Source organism: Trachypithecus francoisi, unplaced genomic scaffold (genome assembly GCF_009764315.1).
Source record: "Trachypithecus francoisi isolate TF-2019V2 unplaced genomic scaffold, Tfra_2.0 Lachesis_group10, whole genome shotgun sequence".
Classification (NCBI taxonomy): domain Eukaryota; kingdom Metazoa; phylum Chordata; class Mammalia; order Primates; family Cercopithecidae; genus Trachypithecus; species Trachypithecus francoisi.
The window spans coordinates 118,511,861-118,532,750 of NW_022681455.1; the positions used below are offsets into that span (position 1 = coordinate 118,511,861).

General features: G+C 44.3%; 1 protein-coding gene across 1 annotated transcript in view; it reads left to right on the plus strand.

The window, feature by feature from the left end:
- VAT1L (vesicle amine transport 1 like) overlaps positions 1-20,890 on the plus strand; it is a 194,737-nt gene that overhangs the window by 69,766 nt on the left and 104,081 nt on the right. Inside the window, exons 5-6 of the mRNA XM_033219858.1 lie at positions 5,494-5,636; positions 19,145-19,248. Of these exons, the coding sequence (XP_033075749.1) occupies positions 5,494-5,636; positions 19,145-19,248 (247 nt within the window). The remainder of the gene's footprint in view (positions 1-5,493; positions 5,637-19,144; positions 19,249-20,890) is intronic.

Below are 20,890 nucleotides of genomic sequence, written 5' to 3' on the forward strand. Positions count from 1 at the left end.
GAAAGTTCATTCTGTCTTCCACAAATGTTTATTGAGTCCATGCTATTTGCTAGGCACGTAGGAGAAACGAGGATAAATGGGCTGCTGATCGTGCATTCACCTCGGCAGCTGGAGAAGGGAGAACACGGATTTTCTATAAATGTGTGGGAAGGCACTTTTCTGCTTAAATACAGAATGCTGAGCATTATTTAAAATGTATTGAAGATGTTATCAGGGCCTCTCATTGCCTAAGACAGGTGATGGAGAACAGAAAGGCTGCAAGTAGATATGTGATGAATTTATGTTTTCCATCCATTAATATTTAGGTAATAGTATAGATTATTATATATTATACATAATACTTATATAGCATACTAATTTTAATTGTGTTATTAGTAATTCTATTTCTATATTATTAAATAGATAGTATATATTATTATACATATACACATCATGGCTATATATATTAATTGTACATTATTCTAGTTATAAGTAATTATATATATATTTATTATCTAATACTCACATATTATATGTTATAAGTACATAAGTGATCTGGAATACTTACATTATCTCTCTTCTCTTTTTTTTTTTTTTTTTTTTTACCATGTGCATGTTTTTCTTTAAAATAGAAATAGTGAAGTTCTCTTTGGGTCAAAACCTGCATAGGTTAATTAAATCTATGCTTTATTCCAACTCTACAACACTAAAGGACATGAAGGCTGCAAAACGATTGGGAAAGGCTGCCCCCATACACCCAACTCCTCCAGTTTCTCATGCATCTGTCCACCAAGTTTTACCAGACATTTACTGTGTGTCAGGCTCTGCCCTGGGCACAGGAGCAGAGGGCCAGTGGAGACACAGTCCCTGCCCCCACAGAGCTCACAGATAGGGCAGGCAGAAGCCACAGAGGCCGTGGCAGCCACACTTTGGGAGAAAGGAACCACAAGTCAACAGGGGCACAAAAGAGGGCAACCGACTCTATCTGGCATGCTGGAAAGGATTCCTGGGGATGGAGATGCCTGAGTGGGAATGGCTCTGATTGGCAGAAAAAAGAGGAAGAGAAGGCATAATGAGAAGGAGGACAGCATGTGGGGAAACTGGCATCGGCGCTAAAATAGCATAGTCATGCAGGATCTGATGGCAGGATAGCGGGTATATTGCTACTGCGAATATAATAAGACCAAGAAAAATAGTAAGAGAGGACTTAGGAGTACTGATAGCAAGTATGTATTGAGCATTGATTGTTCTAGGCACTTGGACGCATTATAACACGTAATCTCACAGTAAACCTAGACCGTGTAGAGTATTGCTATACAAATATTTTAGATGAGTGAGCAGAGGTGCCTATACGTTGCTCAGCTGGTACGTGTGGCAGCAAGGAGTGAAGCAGATCAAGCTGTTACTCTACTGGTGTTGGAGCAGACACCTACCCTCTATAAACCTCAGCTTCTTCCTCAGTAAACTAAGGTGAGGCTGGGCACAATGGCTCATGCCTGTAATCCTAGTGCTTTGGGAAGCCAAGATAGGTAGATCACTTGAGGCCAGGAATTCTAGACCAGCCTGGGTAACATAGTGAGACTCCATCTTTACAAAAAAAAAATTTTAAAAAGGCTGGGTGCAGTGGCTCAAACCTGTAATCCCAGCACTTTGGGAGGCTGAGGCAGGCAAATCACCTGAGGTCGGGAGTTCGAGACCAGCCTGACCAACGTGGAGAAACCCTGTCTCTACTAAAAATACAAAATTAGCCAGGCGTGGTGGCGCATGCCTGTAATCCCAGCTACTCAGGAGTCTGAGGCAGGAGAATTACTTGAAACCAGGAGGCGGAGGTTGTGGTGAGCCAAGATTTTACCGCTGCACTCCAGCCTGGGCAACAAGAGTGAAACTCTGTCTCAAAAAAAAAAAAAAAACTATTTGGGTGTGGTGACATGTACCTGTAGTCCCAGCTACTGGGGAGGCTGATGTGGGACGATCACTTGAGCCCAGGAGTTCAAGGTTGCAGTGAGTCATGATTGAGCCACTACACTCCAACCTGGGTGACAGAGTGAGACCCTGTCTGTAATAACAAACAAAAGTAAGATGAAAGGTCACTCTGAGAATGCCAGGGTTGAGGGCTGCATAATGCCATGCTCGTGGCAAACGCTAGTCGTGGTGGCTGAAGTTCTGTGTGTGTTAGGGAGTAGAGACTGGAAAAGTGGAGGAAATAAGTGAATGAGGAAGCCTGGGTCAGATAATAGGGGCCAGCCTTGTGTGATAAACTAGGTGGTGTGCATTTTATTCCGAAAGCTGTGATGGACATTGGGAAGTCCAAAATAAATAGTGACATGTTCAATGTTGTATTTGAGAAATGTCACTCTGACCACAGAAGGACTTTTGGAAACAGCCAGGTCAGGTGGTAGAGTGTTGTCATACTCCAGGGTGAGAAGCGTGACCACCCAGACTAAGAGACAGTCATAAGAGCTGTTGAGGACAAAGAGATAACGCAGTTGCTGAAATATAGGGACGTGGGGGCGAGGGAGGAAGAGGAGGCCAGGATGCGGCCCAGATTCCTGGCTTTAGCGCTGGGGAATGGTACAGTCCATCCACTGAAGCAGGAAACACAGTAAGAGGAGTGTTACCGGTTAAATTGCATCCCACCCCCACCACTCCAAATTCTTATGTTGAAGTCCTAACCCCCAGCACCTCAGAATGTCACTTTATTTGGAGATAGGGTCTTTACAAAGGCAATTAAGTTACATTGAGGTCATTGGAGTGGGCCCTCATCCAATATGGCTGGTGTCCTTATGAGAAGGGGAAATTCAGACACAGAGCGTCATAGAGAGAAGATGGAGCGGAGAGACACAGGGACAAGAGGCACATCTACAAGCTGAGGAGAAAGCCCTGGAATAGATCTTTCACTCACAGCCCTCAGAAGGAGCCAACCCTGCCAATACCTTGATTTTAGACTTTGTGCCTCCAGAACTCTGAGAAAAGGAATTTCTGATGTTTAAGCCACTGGGTCTGTAGAACTTTGTTACAGCAGCACTAGGAAACTGACTCATCTCTGAATGAGTTCATTCAGAAATGGGCACGAGTTAGGTTTGGATCAGTTGAGTGTGATGTGTTGCTTTTGGGACAGCCAGGTGGAAACAAATGCCAAAACGATAGAGATGCAAGTCCAAGACTCAGTGGGCACCTTGGGACTGGAGATTTACACATGCCAATCATTTTGGACACTCTGGCATCCATAGCACAGTGCAAGCAGTACAGAATAGAAATCTGAAAAATAGTTGAATGAATGTATGTCCTATTTGCCTAAGGACAGAGGGCAGAAGGGAATACAGGGATACTGGAACTAATTGTAATTTCCCATCCTAGTACTAAGAAGGTTATCATTGCAAGCCCTGTCCATATGGAGCTGTAACTGTGACATATCTGAGGCCAGCAAGTTTTAGAGAATTGCTGCATTGGTTGCTGATATTTACACTCCCTAGAAAACATAGTCCTCTCTTTGTTTTATAAAATCTAGAAGGCAGGAGAATTAAACAAATATCAATGCTATTCTTTGGACAGAAAACTATAGCCTGTCCAGAGTCTCAGGTTCATGCCCATATTCTGAAATGTTGACCTCCAAGGGGATGTGCCAGCAACATGTCTATTTTAGGTAGGAACTTTAGAGGCTGCTTAGCTTAAAATGTCAAAATAAGGAGACAGCATAACACAATGGAAAATGGCAATAACTGGAAACCAGGAGACCTTACTTTGAATCGCAGATTTGCCTCTGAAAAAATGGGTAACCTTAACCTTTCTGAATGTCTTTTCCTTTATCTATAGAGCAGTCATGGGGAGGGGGTAATTGGATGATCTTCCAATTCTGACATTCTATGATTCTCTCAATGTTTCCTTTAATTGCAACGGGTGATAAGATAACATTTCCATAAATTGACCTGCCAACCTGATTTAGTCCGCCAGCATGAACACATGAAAATAAGATGATAGGCAGAAATTAACATCGCAGATGACTCTGGTAGAATAGTTTTCCTCCTTAAAATGGCAGATGGAACATCAGAAATAGACAACACTTGGTTTTAGAACACACCTTAGTTACCAGAAAAGTGGGTTTTACTGGAAAATGTCTGAAAACATGACCACAATATTTTGTCCAATGACTTCAATTTTAACCATATTGAAAAAGGATATGGAAAAATAAACCTGCTCCTAACTGCATTTGTGATTTCCCCTGGACCACTTAATATTTAAAATTTGCATTGACCTTTTCTCTGTATGCCGGGAGATCTCAGCAATGGATATCATAAGCCCCTAATGGGGGAAGGTAATTAGGATTTATTATCTAAGTGTCACATGTTGTGCCAGGTCTTTGACCTGTGTTGCATAATACCTTATTTAACACTTTCCTGTAGAAGATGCTGTCAGCTACACCCTATCTTTTCTGCACTTAAAATGCCGAAGGTTGCTTAGGACTTCTGTCTGCCGTGGGAGCACGCTTGACTGGAACAGGCCAGATAGGCACAAGAATTACTATTGCAGAAGCAGCCCTCAACAAGTAGCAGATGGAAATGTGCTGGATAAATATTCCGACTTCCTTACCCATGGTTGGGATAACACAGAGGTGTATTCTACACTTGCTCACAGAGTTCCCCAGAGGGATTGAACTCCAGTTATGCATGGTAGATATGGCCTCGATAACACATCTTGTATTGGCTGCCTTCTTTTACTGTCTTAATATCTTGTTCTTTCCTGAGATTATTTTCCAGATAAAATACCTATATTCAAATCCTTATCTCAGGGTCAGCTTCTGGGGGACCCAAACTAAGACATCTGCAAGAGCCCTGTGAAGTAGGTGGCATTGTAAGATATCAGTTTTTAAGTCTTGGTGCTTAGATTCGTCTGATTCCCATTGACTTTCCTCTGATTCTCAACCATGGGAGATTTTGTCCTTCCACCCAAGTGACACTTTGCAATGTCTGGATACATCTGTGGTTGTCACAACTGGGAGGATGCTACTGGCATGTAGTAGATAGAGGCCAGGAGGGCTAAACATCTGACAACACACAGTACAGATTCCTACCACAAAGACTAATCCAACCTTAAAAAGGCCCCCTGAGCACAGTGGCTCACGCCTGTAATCCTAGCACTTTGGGAGGCTGAGGTGGGTGGATTGCCTGAGCTCAGGAGTTTGGGACCAGGCTGGGCAACACGGTGAAACCCCATCTCTACGAAAAATACAAAAAATTAGCTGGGTGTGGCAGCATGTGCCTGTAGTCCCAGACACTTGGGAGGTGGAGGCTGAGGCAGGACAATGCCTAGAACCCGGGAGGTAGAGGTTGCAGTGAGCCGAGATCACACCACTGCACACTCCATTCCAGCCTGAGTGACAGAGTGAGACTCCATCACTAAAAAAAAAAAAAAAAAAAATCAATAGTGCCAATGGAGAAATCCTGCTCTACACCCAGCAAGACTGGCTATGAGCTGGTGGCTCCTATGTGTGATATAGCTATTGTCTTTTCCTTCCAGGGTCAAGCTGTGGCTCAGCTGTGTTCCACTGTCCCCAATGTGACTGTCTTTGGAACAGCCTCTACTTTCAAGCATGAAGCAATCAAAGACTCTGTGACCCACCTCTTTGACAGAAATGCAGACTATGTGCAAGAAGTTAAAAGGTAAGATGTTTGCTTTTGAAAAAGCACCAGGCTGGCCCTTGCTGTGCTCTCAAAAAGCAGTAGCACTTATTTAAAGGAGGGATAATAATAATAATAATAATAATAATAGTAATATATAGCAAACATATATTGGGAGCTTAGTATTATTAGCTCTGAACCAAATACTTCAAATGAATTAGTTCATTTAATCCTCTTAACCCCATTATCACCAAGGAACGAATCGGCTAAGTAACTGGCAAAGCTAATGTATTAAAGTTACGCTAGCTCCTGTTTGACCATCTTAACGCATAGAAGTTTATTTCTTATTCATTCACATGACAGCTTAAGGTGGATATTTGGTGGATGATCTTCTGTAAGAGCATTGAGAGACTCAGGCTCTTTTCATCTTATGGTTCCACTATTATCTTGGGTCTTAAGGTCCTTTGCTTCTAGCCAACAGATGAGCAGAGAGCACCAAAGGGTCATGAATAGGAGGTTTTATGGGCCAGTCCCAGAAAGAACACACACCCTTCTCATAGTCTAGCACTACTGCTCAGGTCATTGGCTACACCTTACGGAAAGCAAATTGAGAAACCTTGTCATTGTGTGCACCCAGAAAGGCCTGGCACTGGCAGTAAAGTGTGGAGCCTAGAGTCAAGCCAGGCATTTCAACTTTGGAGCCCGTGATTTTCCTGTACAGATAGCACCTCTCTGACGAGTGAAGCATTAGCCAGAATTACCTATAGGAAGAAAGGGGCAGGGAGGGGGCTGCTCTGGGAAAGGAAAGTCTTGTGCATACATACTGAGGAACTCAGTAGCCTCAGAGGCTGGGAGAACTACAAGAAGGCTTACTGGGGTGCAAGTCCAGGGATGTCTTGTTATCTCATCTAATTATAGGTATTGGCACAGGGACACCTGGGGGGAAAGGGAAGGAGGGGCATGAGGTGAGGCTGAGCAAGGAAACAGGTATCAGAATGACATAAAGACCACGTACACCAATCTAGCAAATGTGTACTCCAACCTGGGTGTGACCAAGAGCCACTGATGAACTGAAGTGGAGCTATGATTGACTTGAGTTTTGAACAATCACTGGTGGTGCAGAGGGGATGGATGGGAGGAGGGAGGCTGGGACCATAAGATCGTGTGCTGGTTGTTGCAGTCACCTGGGGGAATGGTGGTTTATAACCTGTGATTCTGAAGTCATTGATCATGGCCACATGTGTGTCAACACAGAGAATCAGATGGAGACCCAGCTGCCATCATGGTTTCAGATGATTTTGTGTGTCTCACTCTGGCTGTTGCTCTGGGCTCCAGGCTTGTTCTCAGGGTCTGTGCCACTCACAGCTTCTGAGAGGATTCAGATTTGGGCCAGAGCCATTGTTTCGGCATTCTCATTTTCCAACACAAATTACTATGTACAAAGGTATTACGTAGTCCAGACAGAATCATAATAAAGAAACAAGGCTGGGCACAGTGGTTCATGCCTATAATCCCAGCACTTTGGGAGGCCAAGGAGGGCAGATCACTTGAGCCCAGGAGTTTGAGACCAGCCTGGCCAACATGGTGAAGCCCCATCTCTAGCTGCGCCCCCCTCCAAAAAGACAAAACTTAGCTGAGCGTGGTGATGCATGCCTGTAGTCTCAGCTACTCAGAAGGCTGAGGTGGGTGGATTGCTTGATCCTGGGGGTAGAGGTTGCAGTGAGCTATCATGCCACTGCACTCCAGCATGGGTGACAGACAGCAAAAGCCTGTCTCAAAAAGGAAACAATTTTCTTCAAATCACAGATTAAGCTGGGAAAACTGAAGGACAGGTGGATGGGAGAGCTGGTTATTTGAAGTGATAGTTTTAGAACAGATTTGGTGAAACTTGGGAAGTTTCTTAAAAAGGAGGGGGTTCTGATGGTCTGAGTTTTCAGATTTATTTTTAAATTTTGAATGCAGAGCATTGCATATAATTTAAGGTTGTCCCAATAGTTCCAGCAGGATGTGAAAGGAAAGCTTAAAGCTAGATATTAGAAGTTGACACTCTGTTTCTCAGATATCTAGAGGCGGCAGGCTAATTCTGAGGACATCCATTTGCCCAGTTCCATAGCTCTCAGGTAGTTTTTTTTTCTTTTGAGACGGAGCCTCACTCTGTTGCCCAAGCTGGAGTGCAGTGGTGCAGTCTCCGCTCACTGCAAGCTCTGCCTCCCAGGTTCACACCATTCTCCTGCCCCAGCCACCCGAGTAGCTGGGACTACAGGCACCCGCCACCATGCCTGGCTAATTTTTTGTATTTTTAGTAGAGATGGGGTTTCACTTTGTTAGCCAGGATGGTCTCCATCTCCTGACCTCGTGATCCGACCGCCTCGGCCTTCCAAAGTGCTGGGATTACAGGCATGAGCCACCACGTCCGGTCAGTTCTTCCTATCTTTAACTCAAGTCTCTTAAGCTGTGGTCTGGAAAATGAACTATCATTGTCCCTTCAGTCATTTTTTCTTTGACTTCCTTATGTGATATTTTTGCAAGCATTCTTTCATGTATGCACGCATACAATTGCTTAATACATCTGTGCTTTGTGTCTGTGATGGCCTGGAGACTGTGCCAGGGCCAGAGATCCAGCAATACTACCTTGAGAGTCACGGTCCTTCTGGAACATAGTCTTAATGGAAGGAGAGGGGACAAAAAATAAAACCATAAAGAGAAGTAACTGATTCACATTTTTGACATGTGCTCTGGTAGTGAAATGCAAGGTGCTAGCGAATACTTACTGATGGAGAAATCAGAAACACTGTCAATCATAGAGTGGGATTTTGGCTGAGAGTTGAGGGGTGAGAAGTTGGCCAAAGGAAGAGCATTTCTGACTAGCAGGGATGCCATGGGCTAGGGTCCCACATCGGGAAAAGCTTGCTGAACTTATGAACCTGAAAGGAGGCCAGTGCAGCTGGCAGGATGTGGGGAGTGGGAAGAGAAGGGAGATGGCATCTCTTCTGAAAAACTAATAGCCCGTAACCAGGGAACTCCTGCCTGCCCCATTTCCTCAGCATCCTTCCCATCCTCTCATCTTCCCACTGCCTTAGATCTACTCTCTTAGCCCCCAAATCACTGGTGTCTGCTAATGTCAGAGGAATAGGAGGCATTTGAGACCCACCTCACCCTCACTTCCTTCAAAGGTGACTTCCCACAATTCATTGTGTTTTTAAATAGAGATCTTGGGATTACACTCAGAATGCCCAGAAAGTTACAAATACGTTTACATGACCCTCCATCCCAGCAAACCTACACTCAGGAAATAAGAAGAGCAAAGCTACAGGTACAAGGCTGCCTGTTACAGAGCCAAACACTGCTTCTGCTTCATTGTAAGTGCTCAGCACATGTTGACAGAGTGAATTACAGCATTGTCTGCAATAGTGAAAATTCAGAAACAGCCTCCACAATCAACAGAAGGGAAACAGTTCAGTCGATTATGCTACACCCACATACTTGAGTATTGTGCAGTCCCTTAAAAAATGATAATTATGAAGACAGCCACAAAATGAAAAAGATGCCCATGGTAGCACATTGAGTGAAAAAAGCAGAATGCCAAATTCCATCTACTCTGTGATCACAGCTTTGTACAAATTCTCGGTGCATGTAGACATAAAATGAAAGGAAAGGGAAAATATCCAACTGCCAACATGCAATAGGAGTGGAATGCAGAGTTATTTCTCTTTATTTTTTGATCACAGATATTGTTACACTATTATGTGTACAATGAATCAGAAAAAAATAAAAAGATAAAATTTCTGGAGATGAAAACTCTTTTATAAGCAGGTGAATCAGGAAGCCTCCTTTGAACACATTCTCAGCCTTGAGGCAGGTGTTGTAAAGGCAATAGAAAAAAACATATTTATGATATAGACCTAACCTTTACATCAGTTACTTTCTCTCTCTTTAGGAGGAGAGAGATGATTATGAGTGAAACCAAGCCAAAGCGTTAGAAACCTTGAGTTGTGTGTACCTAACTGCAAGAGCTTTAGAAATAAGGAAAAGAGAAAGATCAGAGAGAGCATGTCAAGATGGACAGCCCCTCAGGCGCACTTGAAGGTTGCAATCGATTTCAGTAGGTGGAGGGAAGCGTGAGAGAATCCACACAAGGGAATCTTGGACAGAACAGGGCAGATAATAATAGCCACGCTTTGTTGATCTCCTGCCGTCCTGCTACGAGTTCAGTTAGACCATTTTATGTGCACTTGAGACAATCCTGCAAGGTGAACATTCCTCATTTTACAGATAAGGAAACTGAGAGGTAGGACTAGATTTGGCCTTGGAGGTGTGTGATTCTATCAGCTTTCTATTCTGCAAAACTCCTCTTGGTTTACAAGAGGACTCGAGGCAACTTTTGGGTGTGAAGGATATGTTCATTACGTGGACGGTGGTGAGGGTTTCACAGGTGTGAACGTATTTCATCTCTCATCAAATTGTACACTTTAAATATGTACAGTTTATTGTATGTCAATTATATTTCAATAAAGCTATTGAAAAAACCTGCCTTTAAAAAAATCAAACATTTTAAAACTTCGTTGGGTAGAAATGGGTACACAGTATTATTTCAGACCATTTGTTCATTCATTCATCCATTCATTCATGTAGAGATGCTTCTTGATTTACAGTGGAGTTACATCCCTGTAAACCCATCAGAAGCTTACAATATTATGAGTCAAAAATATATTTAAGGCCGGGCTTAAGTGGCTCATGCCTGTATATCCAGGACTTCAGGGAGGCCGAGACAGGAAGATCACTTGAGGTGAGCAGTTCAAGACCAGCCTGGCCAACATGGTGAAACCCCGTCTCTACTAAAAATACAAAACTTAGCCGGGTGTGGTAGTGCACGCCTGTAATCCCACCTACTCAGGTGACTGAGGAAGGAAAATTGCTTGAACCCAGGAGGTGGAGGCTGCAGTGAGCCAAGATTATGCCACTGCACTCCAGCCTGGGCGACAGCGAGACTATCTTAAAAGAAAAAAAAAAAAAAGAAAGAAAGAAAAAAAACCCCCCACAATACACAACATTTTAAAACTTCATTGGGTGGGAAATGGGTACACATTATTATTTCAGACCTTTTGTTTTTTCATTTATTCCTGTACAGATGCTTCTCAACTTACAATGGTGTTACATCCTTGTAAACTCATCATAAGTTTAAACTACCATGAGTCAAAAATGTATTTAATACACCTAACCTACTGAATATCATAGCTTAGCTTAGCCTACCCTAAATTTACATTAACCTACAGTTGGGCAAAATAATCTAACACAAAGCCTATTTTACAATAAAGTGTTGAAAACCTCGAGTTGTGTGCAGTCAGGTATACACAACTCAGGGTTCTTAATGCTTGCGAAATACTGTACTGAAAGTGAGAAATTGAATGGTTGTATGGGTACATCACAAAGTTGAAAAAATATTAAGTGAGGCCATTGTAAATGGAGGACCATCTATATTAGTGATGCCTACAAACAGACTATGAAAATACAGTGGTGAGCAAAACAAGCAAATCCCCCTGCAAGACGATGGGGTTGACAGGTGATAGGGAAGCACAGAGCAGTGTGGGGGCACAGGTGAGCAATGCCTAAATGGAAGCCTGAAGAACACGTGAGAGCTCTCTTTGGGGTCTTACACATTTTATGAAGTAAACACTGTGCTTATTTTTCAGAGGGAGGTAAGGCAAGCCTGGTTAAGTAAATGTCACACAAATAGGTGTGACGGGACTCAGTCCCGGGTGGCTGTAGTTTCAGAGTTTGTGATCTTTCTAGCACCCACACTCACTCTCACAAAGGAAGTGAGGGCAGCTTGCTCCTCAGCCAGGGAGGAAGCCAGATTGCCTGTATTAAAGCATGTGGTTTTGTGAGGTGTTCAGATGGTAGGACGGGGTTAGATCAGAGCTTCCAACCTCAGCACTGTGAACATTTGGGGCAGGCTCATTCTGCTGTCAGGGGGCGCCACCTTGTGCATTGTAGATGTTGAACAGCATCCCTGGTCTCTACCCATTAGATGCCAGTAGCACCCCCCTGCCCTTCAAGTCATGAAAATATGAAATGTCTCCAGACCCTGGTGGAGAACTGGGCTAGATTGATGAGGCTCTTGAAAGCTCTTAAATGGAGTAAACATTGCATTATGTCAGAAATGTAGAGTTCCTTGCAGATTTGAAGCACTTAAACACTCTTTTGAAAGGCGAATCTACAAAAAAACTGATCTGGCTGCCATGTACAGGATGAGTGAGAGAAGAGATCTCCAAAATCAGGAGAATGAGTAGCAGAAGGGGGAAGGGAGAGGAAGTACCTATAGTGATTTTGAAGGAGAACAAGACAGAATGACTATGACTAGAGAAAATACTGCAAGATGAGACCAAGACTTCTTTTCCTTTTTGTTGTTGTTAGACAATGAGCAATGGAAGCTTGACTTCCTTTAGACAAGATAAATATAGTGTGAAAGTGAGAACTCCAGGGGGCCTGCATAACAGGCCTGGGAAGGTGGGACTGGAGCTCCAGTGAGTACAAAGCCACTCCCTTAGGCTGGGTGTGGTAGTTCACGCCTATAATTCCAGCACTTTAGGAAGCCAAGGCAGGAGGATCACTTGGGGCCAGGAGTTTGAGACGAACCTGGGCAACATAATGAGACTCCCATCTCTGAAAAACAATTAGTTGGGTGTAGTGGTGCACACCTGTAGTCCCAGCTACTTGGGAGGCTGAGACAGAAGGATCTCTTGAGCCTAGGAGTTTGAGGCTGCGGTGAGCTATGATCATGCCACTGCACTGCAACCTGGGCAACAGAACAAGACTCAGTCTCAACGATGAAAAAAACAACCACCCACTTCGAGCGTTTTCCAAATGACTGACATGAGCTGGCTCTGGAAGTTAGGGAACTGAGATAAAGCACAATCTCTAGCCAAAGGAGCACAAAGTCCACAGAGGAAAGATTCAAACTCCTGATCGAGGGGGAGCAGCTAATTGTTCAAATGACTTGAATCTTGCAGATCCCAGTCATAGGTGAAGCCAAGGGGTATAAGCTCAGAAAAGGCAGAGATCAGACCGACCTCCTGCATTTCTAGCACGATGCCTGGCACATAATAGGAGCTTATTTTAAAACTGGTGGAAATTAATAAGAGTCTAATCACCTGGAGAGAATAGGGACAAAGGGATCTAGAAAGGATTCCTGGAGGTAGTATTGCTAAGTACATATGGGAACTACTAATAGTAAACACTTACCAAGAAGCCTACCACACATCAGCACTGGGCTTGGCCCCCTGTGAGAAACCTGTCACGTGCTGGCTGCCATGCTTGGCACTCTGTGAGAAGCCTATGGTGGAGTAGGCTTTGTGTCCAGTCCTCTATTAGAAGCCTATTGTGTACCAGGCACTGTGCTTGGCACCCTGTGCAAAGCCTACTAAGGGCCAGGCACTCGGAAATGGTCTCATTCTGTGATGGTTAAAGCTGTGGCACAGATGACTTCTGAGAAAAAGGGATTCAGAAAGAGAAAAATGAGTGGAGAGCCAAAGACCCAGCTGGACAGCAACATCACCATAAAGGGGAATTCGTTTCTTGGCAAGGTCAAAGGGTTTCTCTCTCAGCACTGGCTCTGTTGGAACCTACCGCCACTCAAGAGAAATTCTTCCCTGATCTGTGTGGGCAAGAAGGAAAGAGGCAGCATTCACCATCCAGGGGCCGGGGCTGGGGACACAGGAAGGACAGACATGAAGGTCTTGGATCAGCAACTCTGAAATATCTTGCTGCTGAATTTGGCTCATATAATCCCCGAGCCGGGGCTATTTGTGTTTGCTTTTTAAATCCGCAGAGATTTATGGCAGCAGGAAAAAACACACAAAGGAATTGCTGCATTTGGCCTTCTGCCCCACCTTCTTTGCTTTCATGTAATAATTATACATACGCAGGCAGTGGTGAACCCCCCCAGAAACCAGAGTCGGGGGGCACAGAAATGATGAGGATGGTCCTTGTTCCTCTGATGAGCCTTCCAGCTCCACTTGTGATTTTCATGATTATTTCATTAAAAGGGCTACTGCAGCGCTTTTCAGTGTGGGTGTAACTGAGACAGGGCCAGAACCAAGGCTGCTTATGGGACCAGGAACATTCTAAATAGATCCAGCTGAGTCCAGGTCAGTACAATCCTTTTATGGGATCTGTCATGATTCAACAGAGATGGAGTGTGTTTCCATTTTGAAACTCTTACCTGAAGGAACATTTCTACCCTTGAAAGGAGCAATAGCTGCTGGAATGGTTTGACAGAAAGAGCAAAAGCATCCTCACCCTCAGGTCCTGAACATGATATCTGCCTCTGCCCAACTTCTCCCCCTCAGAATCCAATTCCTCTCCCTCCTCCCACCCTCCACGCGACCGCTGACCTTCAAAAGGATGCAATGACGGCAAGAAGGAGAGGATTTGTGGTTCTGTTGACCCCCAGACATGCATGTGATTCAACTGTAGAAATGCCGAGAGAGAAGTGTGGAAGGGGGCAGGTGGCCTGAATGTGAAGGAGACCCACAAGTGTCTCCTTGTAGTGTTAAGCCCAAGGAAGCACCCCCCAGCTTTGCTCATCCCTGCCGGGTACCTGCATGGCACAGAAGTGACAGTGGTGGTCGCCTCGGGGTTGGCTACTACTTACCCTACGAAACCCTACTTCGCCTTTGATGCCCTTACCTGGTTTCTAGATGCGATGGAACCAACTAAGGTCTTCCCACTCTATGCAGTGGGCTCTGGGGCGAATCACCTGACCTCACTGAGTCTCATTTTCCTTGTGCATCAAATAGGGATAATGATGGCCCCAGAGTCAGAGGATCGGCATGAGGCATAAATGTAGCCTGGGCCACAGAGCAAGACCTAGTCCCAATGATGAAACACTTAGGAAGTTCTTAGCATTCTACTTGTGACATAGTAAGCGCTCAAGAGTGTAGCACATTCTCTTCGGAAGGTCAAGAGCATCAAGCCTCAACTCCAGTAATTTCTGGGCCGGTGTCTCCCCCCACCCTGAAGGTTGAGTTGGAGAGGTTTTGCATACTCTTTCTTTTCATGCCCTTTTCTCAACCAGAAGACTTGAAGTTGGGGCATTTTGAAAAATGGTAATCAGTCAAAGCTAGCATGGACCCAGAGCTTACCGTGAACTGGGCTCTGTGACCCATTTGCATCAATTCATTCAAGCTTCATAAAGAAAACGTGAGTGTTATCACCATCATCACCTTACACAGTTGGGGAAACTGAGGCACAGAGAGGCTAAGTAACTCACCTAAGGTCACATAGCATGTAAGTAGCAGAACTGAATGCTTAACACTGATATAAAATGTATATTCCTAAGCCCAGTGCTGTGTTGCCCTTGAGCCATCCCTCTCCCCTGCCTACCCACCTCCATGTTAGCTGTTGGTTGTGATAGCCAGTCTTAGGGTCCTTCTAGAAGGAGCCAGTGGCCAGGCGTCCTCATTGCCATGGTTAGTGTCCCAAAGCCTTCTCACTGTCCTAGGTCAAGCTGTGATGCTATTCTCTGAGAAGTGCCTTCCCTTTGTCACCTGGCCAATATCTGCTCTAAAAACAGACCCGGGAAGAAGCGAGAGAGACAGGAGCACAATTACCCAGCCCATAATGCAAGGTGAAGACCTGACCACCAACCTGAAGCCCACCAACCAAGACTCCGTGTGGTTCAACTCCCGCCTGCCTCTCCAGCCCAACCTCAAAGCAATCGGCCCTTTGTTTTCATACTCCAGCCACACTGGCTGCTTCCCAGTCTTCCTCCCACCATAGGGCTTTGCACATCCTGTTCCCTCTGGTTCCCTCTGCTGCCAACCCTCAACAGAGGGTCATCTTCCAATGCTCGTAAGTTGCTCTACTGGAGCAGTGATCACTCTGTGTTTGATCCATTTATAGATGTCTCCTCTTGTAGCCCATGAGCTCCTGGATGGTCATGGTAAACTTCCGCCTTGTCTGTGTATTCCCAACTCAGCACGCACAGTGCCTAGCATGTAGTAAACACTCAGAAAATGGTTATCCAGTGGCTGGAAATTAAGGGTAAATTTGTGGGACTCTGAACTTGGGTCTCTCCTATAAACTCTGGGGGAAAACCAGCTTGAAAACAGAAATCTTTTGGTCTAGATGTTTGATCCAGGTCAGACTGTGATCAAATGTAATCAGACTCTGAATGTATGTGTATTTATCTCAAGATAAAATTTAAGCCTGAATTCTTCAAAGACTAAATTAAATTGCCTGCTTCTCAGAGCTGCTTGCTAAAGTGACGCTTCCATCCTTAACACTGGCTTGAACATTTATTGAAGTCTTAAACTCAGAGTGGTGAAAAAGCCGTCATCTTTGGGGTTAAACTAGGCCTAGAATTGAATTCCAGCTGTGCTAGTTACGTAAGCCTGGGCAAGACTGCTGCATCTGTAAGCCTTGATTTCACTTTTTAAAAAGTGGAGTTAAAACGCCTGCCTCATAGGCTTTTTGTGAGGGTTAATTACAAAATAGCTGTTATATAGGAGAGTTCTGAAATGTGAGTTTCCTTTCCAAGGAAGCACACATATAGAGACACAGAATAGCAGTCTTAAACTGTTTTCTTCATCGTCTTTCATTCATTCGGTTGCCCAGTCATTGAAACACTTGTGCATTCCCGTGGTCAATCACTATTTCTTGAGAAGCAACACTATATCCAGCAGGAAGAGAAGGGCTGCAGATATTATCATAAGCAGCACAAACATGCCCCATGGGGCTTAAATTTTGGTGGAAAAGAAAGTCAATAAATAAATAATTATAACCTATGGTACATGCTAAAAAGTCTCTCCAGTGTAGACACTAAAGTATAAAGGAAACTAAAATGGAGATACATTTCAGGTGGAGTGATTAGTTACAGCTCCTCTGGGAGGATCGTATGTGAGTGAGATCTGAAGGATGAGAAGGAGCCAGCTCTAAGGAGAACAGAGGAAAGGCTGTCCAGGCAGCAATGACAGCACATGCAAAGGCCCTGAGGTCAGAAAGTTCTAGGGACAATCAAAAGGCCAAATGCCTTGAGCTGTGGGTGGGAGGTGAAGATGGGGAAGTGCATAGGAGTTTATAGGCCACTGCTGGCTATGGACATGCCCTGCTTTTCTGCAGAAACGGAGTCCAGCAGACAGAGCAACAGGTCAAGGTGGGGCTAATACAACCAGATATGACTGGCAGTTTGTGGGAGGGAATGTGGTCCGCCAAGTAGAACGCAGATGTGAGGAGCATCGGGGATGAAAATTCAAGGCTGGGCAGACCCATCAGGGGTACAAGCAGGAGGTATGCACGGCCTAATATTGGTGAGGCTGCTTCTGACCTCAGGTGGGCATCCTGCTGGCAAGGGGAGAGGTCTTGGGGAAATGCGGTTCACTGGGATGACTTGATGGCTCAGGAGGGCTGGCTGGTAAAAGCAGAGCAGGATCCCACTCCCACAAGAGTGAGGAAACTTGGAAGAAAACAGACCCTGGCAGAAGTGAGGGAGATAGGAACACAACTACCCGGCCCATAATGCAAGGTGAAGACCTGACCACCATTCTGAAGCCCAGCAACCAAGAGTCATGTGGTTCAACTCCCACCTGCCTCTCCAGCCCAACCTCAAAGCAAGCACCCCTTTGTTTTCATACTCCAGCCACACTGGTGGCTTCCCAGTCTTCCTCGACCACAGGGCCTTTGCACATGCTGTTCCCTCTACCTAGGACACTATTCCCTTCACTCTTTACCAACTTAACTCCTTCCCTTCCGCAGGGATGCCTCTCTGATAGCCCTGATTGGGAAAATTCTCAATTTACACAATTTTAGAGCCCCTTAGTGGCATGAGACCACATTTCAACTTAACATTTATTTGCGTAATTATTGTTAAATATCTGCCTTTTATACGCTCCAAAAAGAGGAGAAAGCAATACACTACATCCTCCCATGCCTAGTGCGGTGCCCACTGCTGGATATTTACAGAACAAATTAGTTAATTTGTAAGAAAAAAAACAACAACAAGAAGTGCCCATTTGGCTCCTGAGTAACTGGCTTAGATCAGTAATTCTCAGAGTGTGGAGCTGGAATTAGCAGCAGCAGCAGCACCTGGAAACAAACATTAGAAATGCAAATCCTCATCACAGACCTGCAGAATCAGAGAATAAGGGGAGGATTGCAATCTTTGTTTTAATAAACCCTGCGGGTTATTACAGTGCACACTTAGGTTTGAGATCCACTGTCCTAATTACTTTGTTTTGAACTTTCAGGTGAGACTTAAGAGGACACCCCTGTGCAGATAAGAGCTCTATTAGGCAGGAAGCTAAGCTGATCATTTTGGATGCACCTTGGTAGCGGGCTGGATTTTGGATATGACATGAGGGCTTTTGAAGGGCATAGTCACATAAAGACTCAGCTGCATGGGGAAGCTGACTTAGTCTCCACACCCAGGAGATGTACATGCAGTTTCCTAGTTAGTGACACTGTGGACACAAGACCCAGCTGTTGACACACGCTGCAATGCCTAAATTTTGCTAGGGTGAACTTGGGGGTAGAAAAATTGAGATATTTGCTAAGATAAGTTAATCCTGCAAACTTGCAAATACAAGGAATGCCATTCTTGTCTGAAGAGAGCGGGGATCTGCGAGAATAGGATCTCTGTGGGCATGAATATCTTCCCCACAATCTCCAGAGCCTTCCTGTTCTATAGGCCCCTCCTGTATATATTCTAACAGCGGGAGCCCAGTAAAAGTTGCTTACATGTATTATTGAGTGAGTGAGTGAATCAATGAATGTATAAATAAATAGAAGAAGAGATCAACAAATGCTTTGTCTAATGCAGTACCAACGTGGCTTCTTTCTACTCCACAGCCTCCTATTGCTGGAGGAAGTTCATCTCTATTTAACCCTCTTCCCTTAGCGTTAGTTTTAGGTTGGACCCGGACATTGGAGGAAGAGAAGCTTGCAAGTTAGATTAACGCGCTTTATGTTTTCACTGTAAAGGGACGTTAGGAGGTAGGAAGGCCAGTCCCTGCTGGAGAAGCAGTCCCATGAAGACAGGGAGCATACTGGTTTGGTTCACTCTACTGCCAGCACTTTGAAGAGAGCTAGGCAATTAACCCTTGCTCTGTACATAGGAGTTGCTAACTGAGGTACTGAATGACTGTTCTGTGGCAAGCCTGAGCCTCCTCTTTTGTCACCTCATTTCATTCTTACCACAAAGAAACATACCAGCTCCACATTACAAAGGAGAAAGCTGAAGCTAGAGAATTTGAGTAAAGGAGCTGGATACAAACTCAGACCCACTGACCCCAAGTTCATTCCTCCAGCCCAGGCTGGTTCCCAGTGCCAGCTACCAGCCAGATTCTTAGCTGCCTCCAGTTTTGCGAAATTTGTATCACTGGATCTGGGAAGATAAATCCACCTCCTGGTCTCCTGCCCTATTTATTGCTACTGCTGGAACTCTCAGGGTTCCTTATTCTGGGAGTCAAACAATATGACACAGGAAAGGAAAGGGATTGATGGTCTGGCTCCTGACAGGTCACAGAATTTTGCTTTGCCTTCTCACCATTTAGAATCTCTGCTGAAGGCGTAGACATCGTTTTGGATTGCCTCTGTGGGGACAACACTGGAAAAGGTCTCAGTCTTCTCAAACCCTTGGGAACCTACATTTTATATGGTGAGTGCAAAACAGCAGCAGGGACTTGCTCAGCAATAGGCAACTCTCCATGTGCGCCTGCAAAGTGAATTGTGCTGATACGTTGGGATAGTGGGATGGGGGTGTTTCATTTTTTAATGTCTCCTATAATGTTTCTATTGCTGTGAATTCTTGTCAATTGTAAAATAACATGTGCCTACTGTCCTATGTCCTGTTATTTCAAATGGGATAAAACAAGATCAAGCCAATGTGGCCACTGATATGAGTAGAACCATTAAGGGGCATCACCCATAGAAGGTAGCACAGGTGGAAAATAGGAAGGTCTTCAAAGGAAGTTCAGAAATAAAGAAGGCATGAAGGACCCACAGTAGGATGGGGAAGAGTGGCTAGGATATGCGGGTTTTAAGGGAGGATCTTCAGTATTCGAGAAGTTGTGAAGTACACACTCTTTTTCCCCTAAACTACTCCTGAGCGTCCCACTCAAGACAGAAACTCTGGATAGATGGAGCTCATATCTGTTTCCATCTCTTTCTGCATTTACTTCTATGCTCTTAGGAGTGGAAGAGATGTATGAAAAACAACTGGGAGAAGATTTTCTCCAGCAAAATGAGGCTCCAGGGCCTCCTTTCTCTCTTCTTTTTCTTCTCTTCTGTCATAGGCATGCAAACTAATTTAAACATTAGTCTCCACAAACTAAAGTAGGAGTATTTGAAGCTAAATGGCATATTCTGACACTAAATAATAGTGGATTTATCCAGCGTTTGAGATTCTTGGTACCTTTGTCCCCTGTTGGTACAATAGAAGAGTCTTAATTCTGGGTAACTCAGAAAAAAACACTATCTCCCTGCTATTACCTGTAGAGATTATAAAATAAATATTTGAGGGGTATAAATGTGCAAGCATCTTTCAGTCATCTTCAGATCATTGTAACAGAAAGAAGGCCAAGCTCACCAGAGGCAGGTAAACATCCCATTGCTGGAGTGTTCCAGTAATTTCAATCATGGCCATGTATTTCCTTTGAAGTGGATGCGTAGCTTATTATTAGCAATGAGAGTCCCTGCACATTGCGAGGATATCGGATATGACTAACATATAAGTCAAATGCAGATGGATGATGTAGTCATCCTTGCTTATCATTTACCAATAATTCTGTTTTTGCCCCAGTTTCATGATGTCATTTTGGTGAAATTCAACTTGATTTTTCAATTTGAGTAGTTCACAATTATCTAATTCATTACGTTGATCACTTGGTCACTAATTAATCAAAGTCTAGTACTGTCATGCCCTGTGGTACTCACCCCATAAAAACAGAAGCAATGGTTCACTATTAGGTTGGTGCAAGGATAATTGTGGTCTTTGGCATTAAAAGTAATGACAAAAACCATAATTACTTTTGCACCAACCTAATAACTGGCTACTAGTTTACCCAGGCTAAATAATTTAAAATACACATGATTATTTTATTAAATAACTCCTCTCTGAGAAGAACTTACTCCCAAATATTTGGAGACAAGGCAGGAAAGTCGTTGAAAAATCACCTGTATGGTACTTGAATGCTCCCCATACTGTTAAGAGCTCTCTCATTTCCCCCTCCCCTGCCCCCAAACCCTGTAAAGGATCTTTTCTCTCCATATGAGAATCTTAGGGAATCTTTCCCAACTCC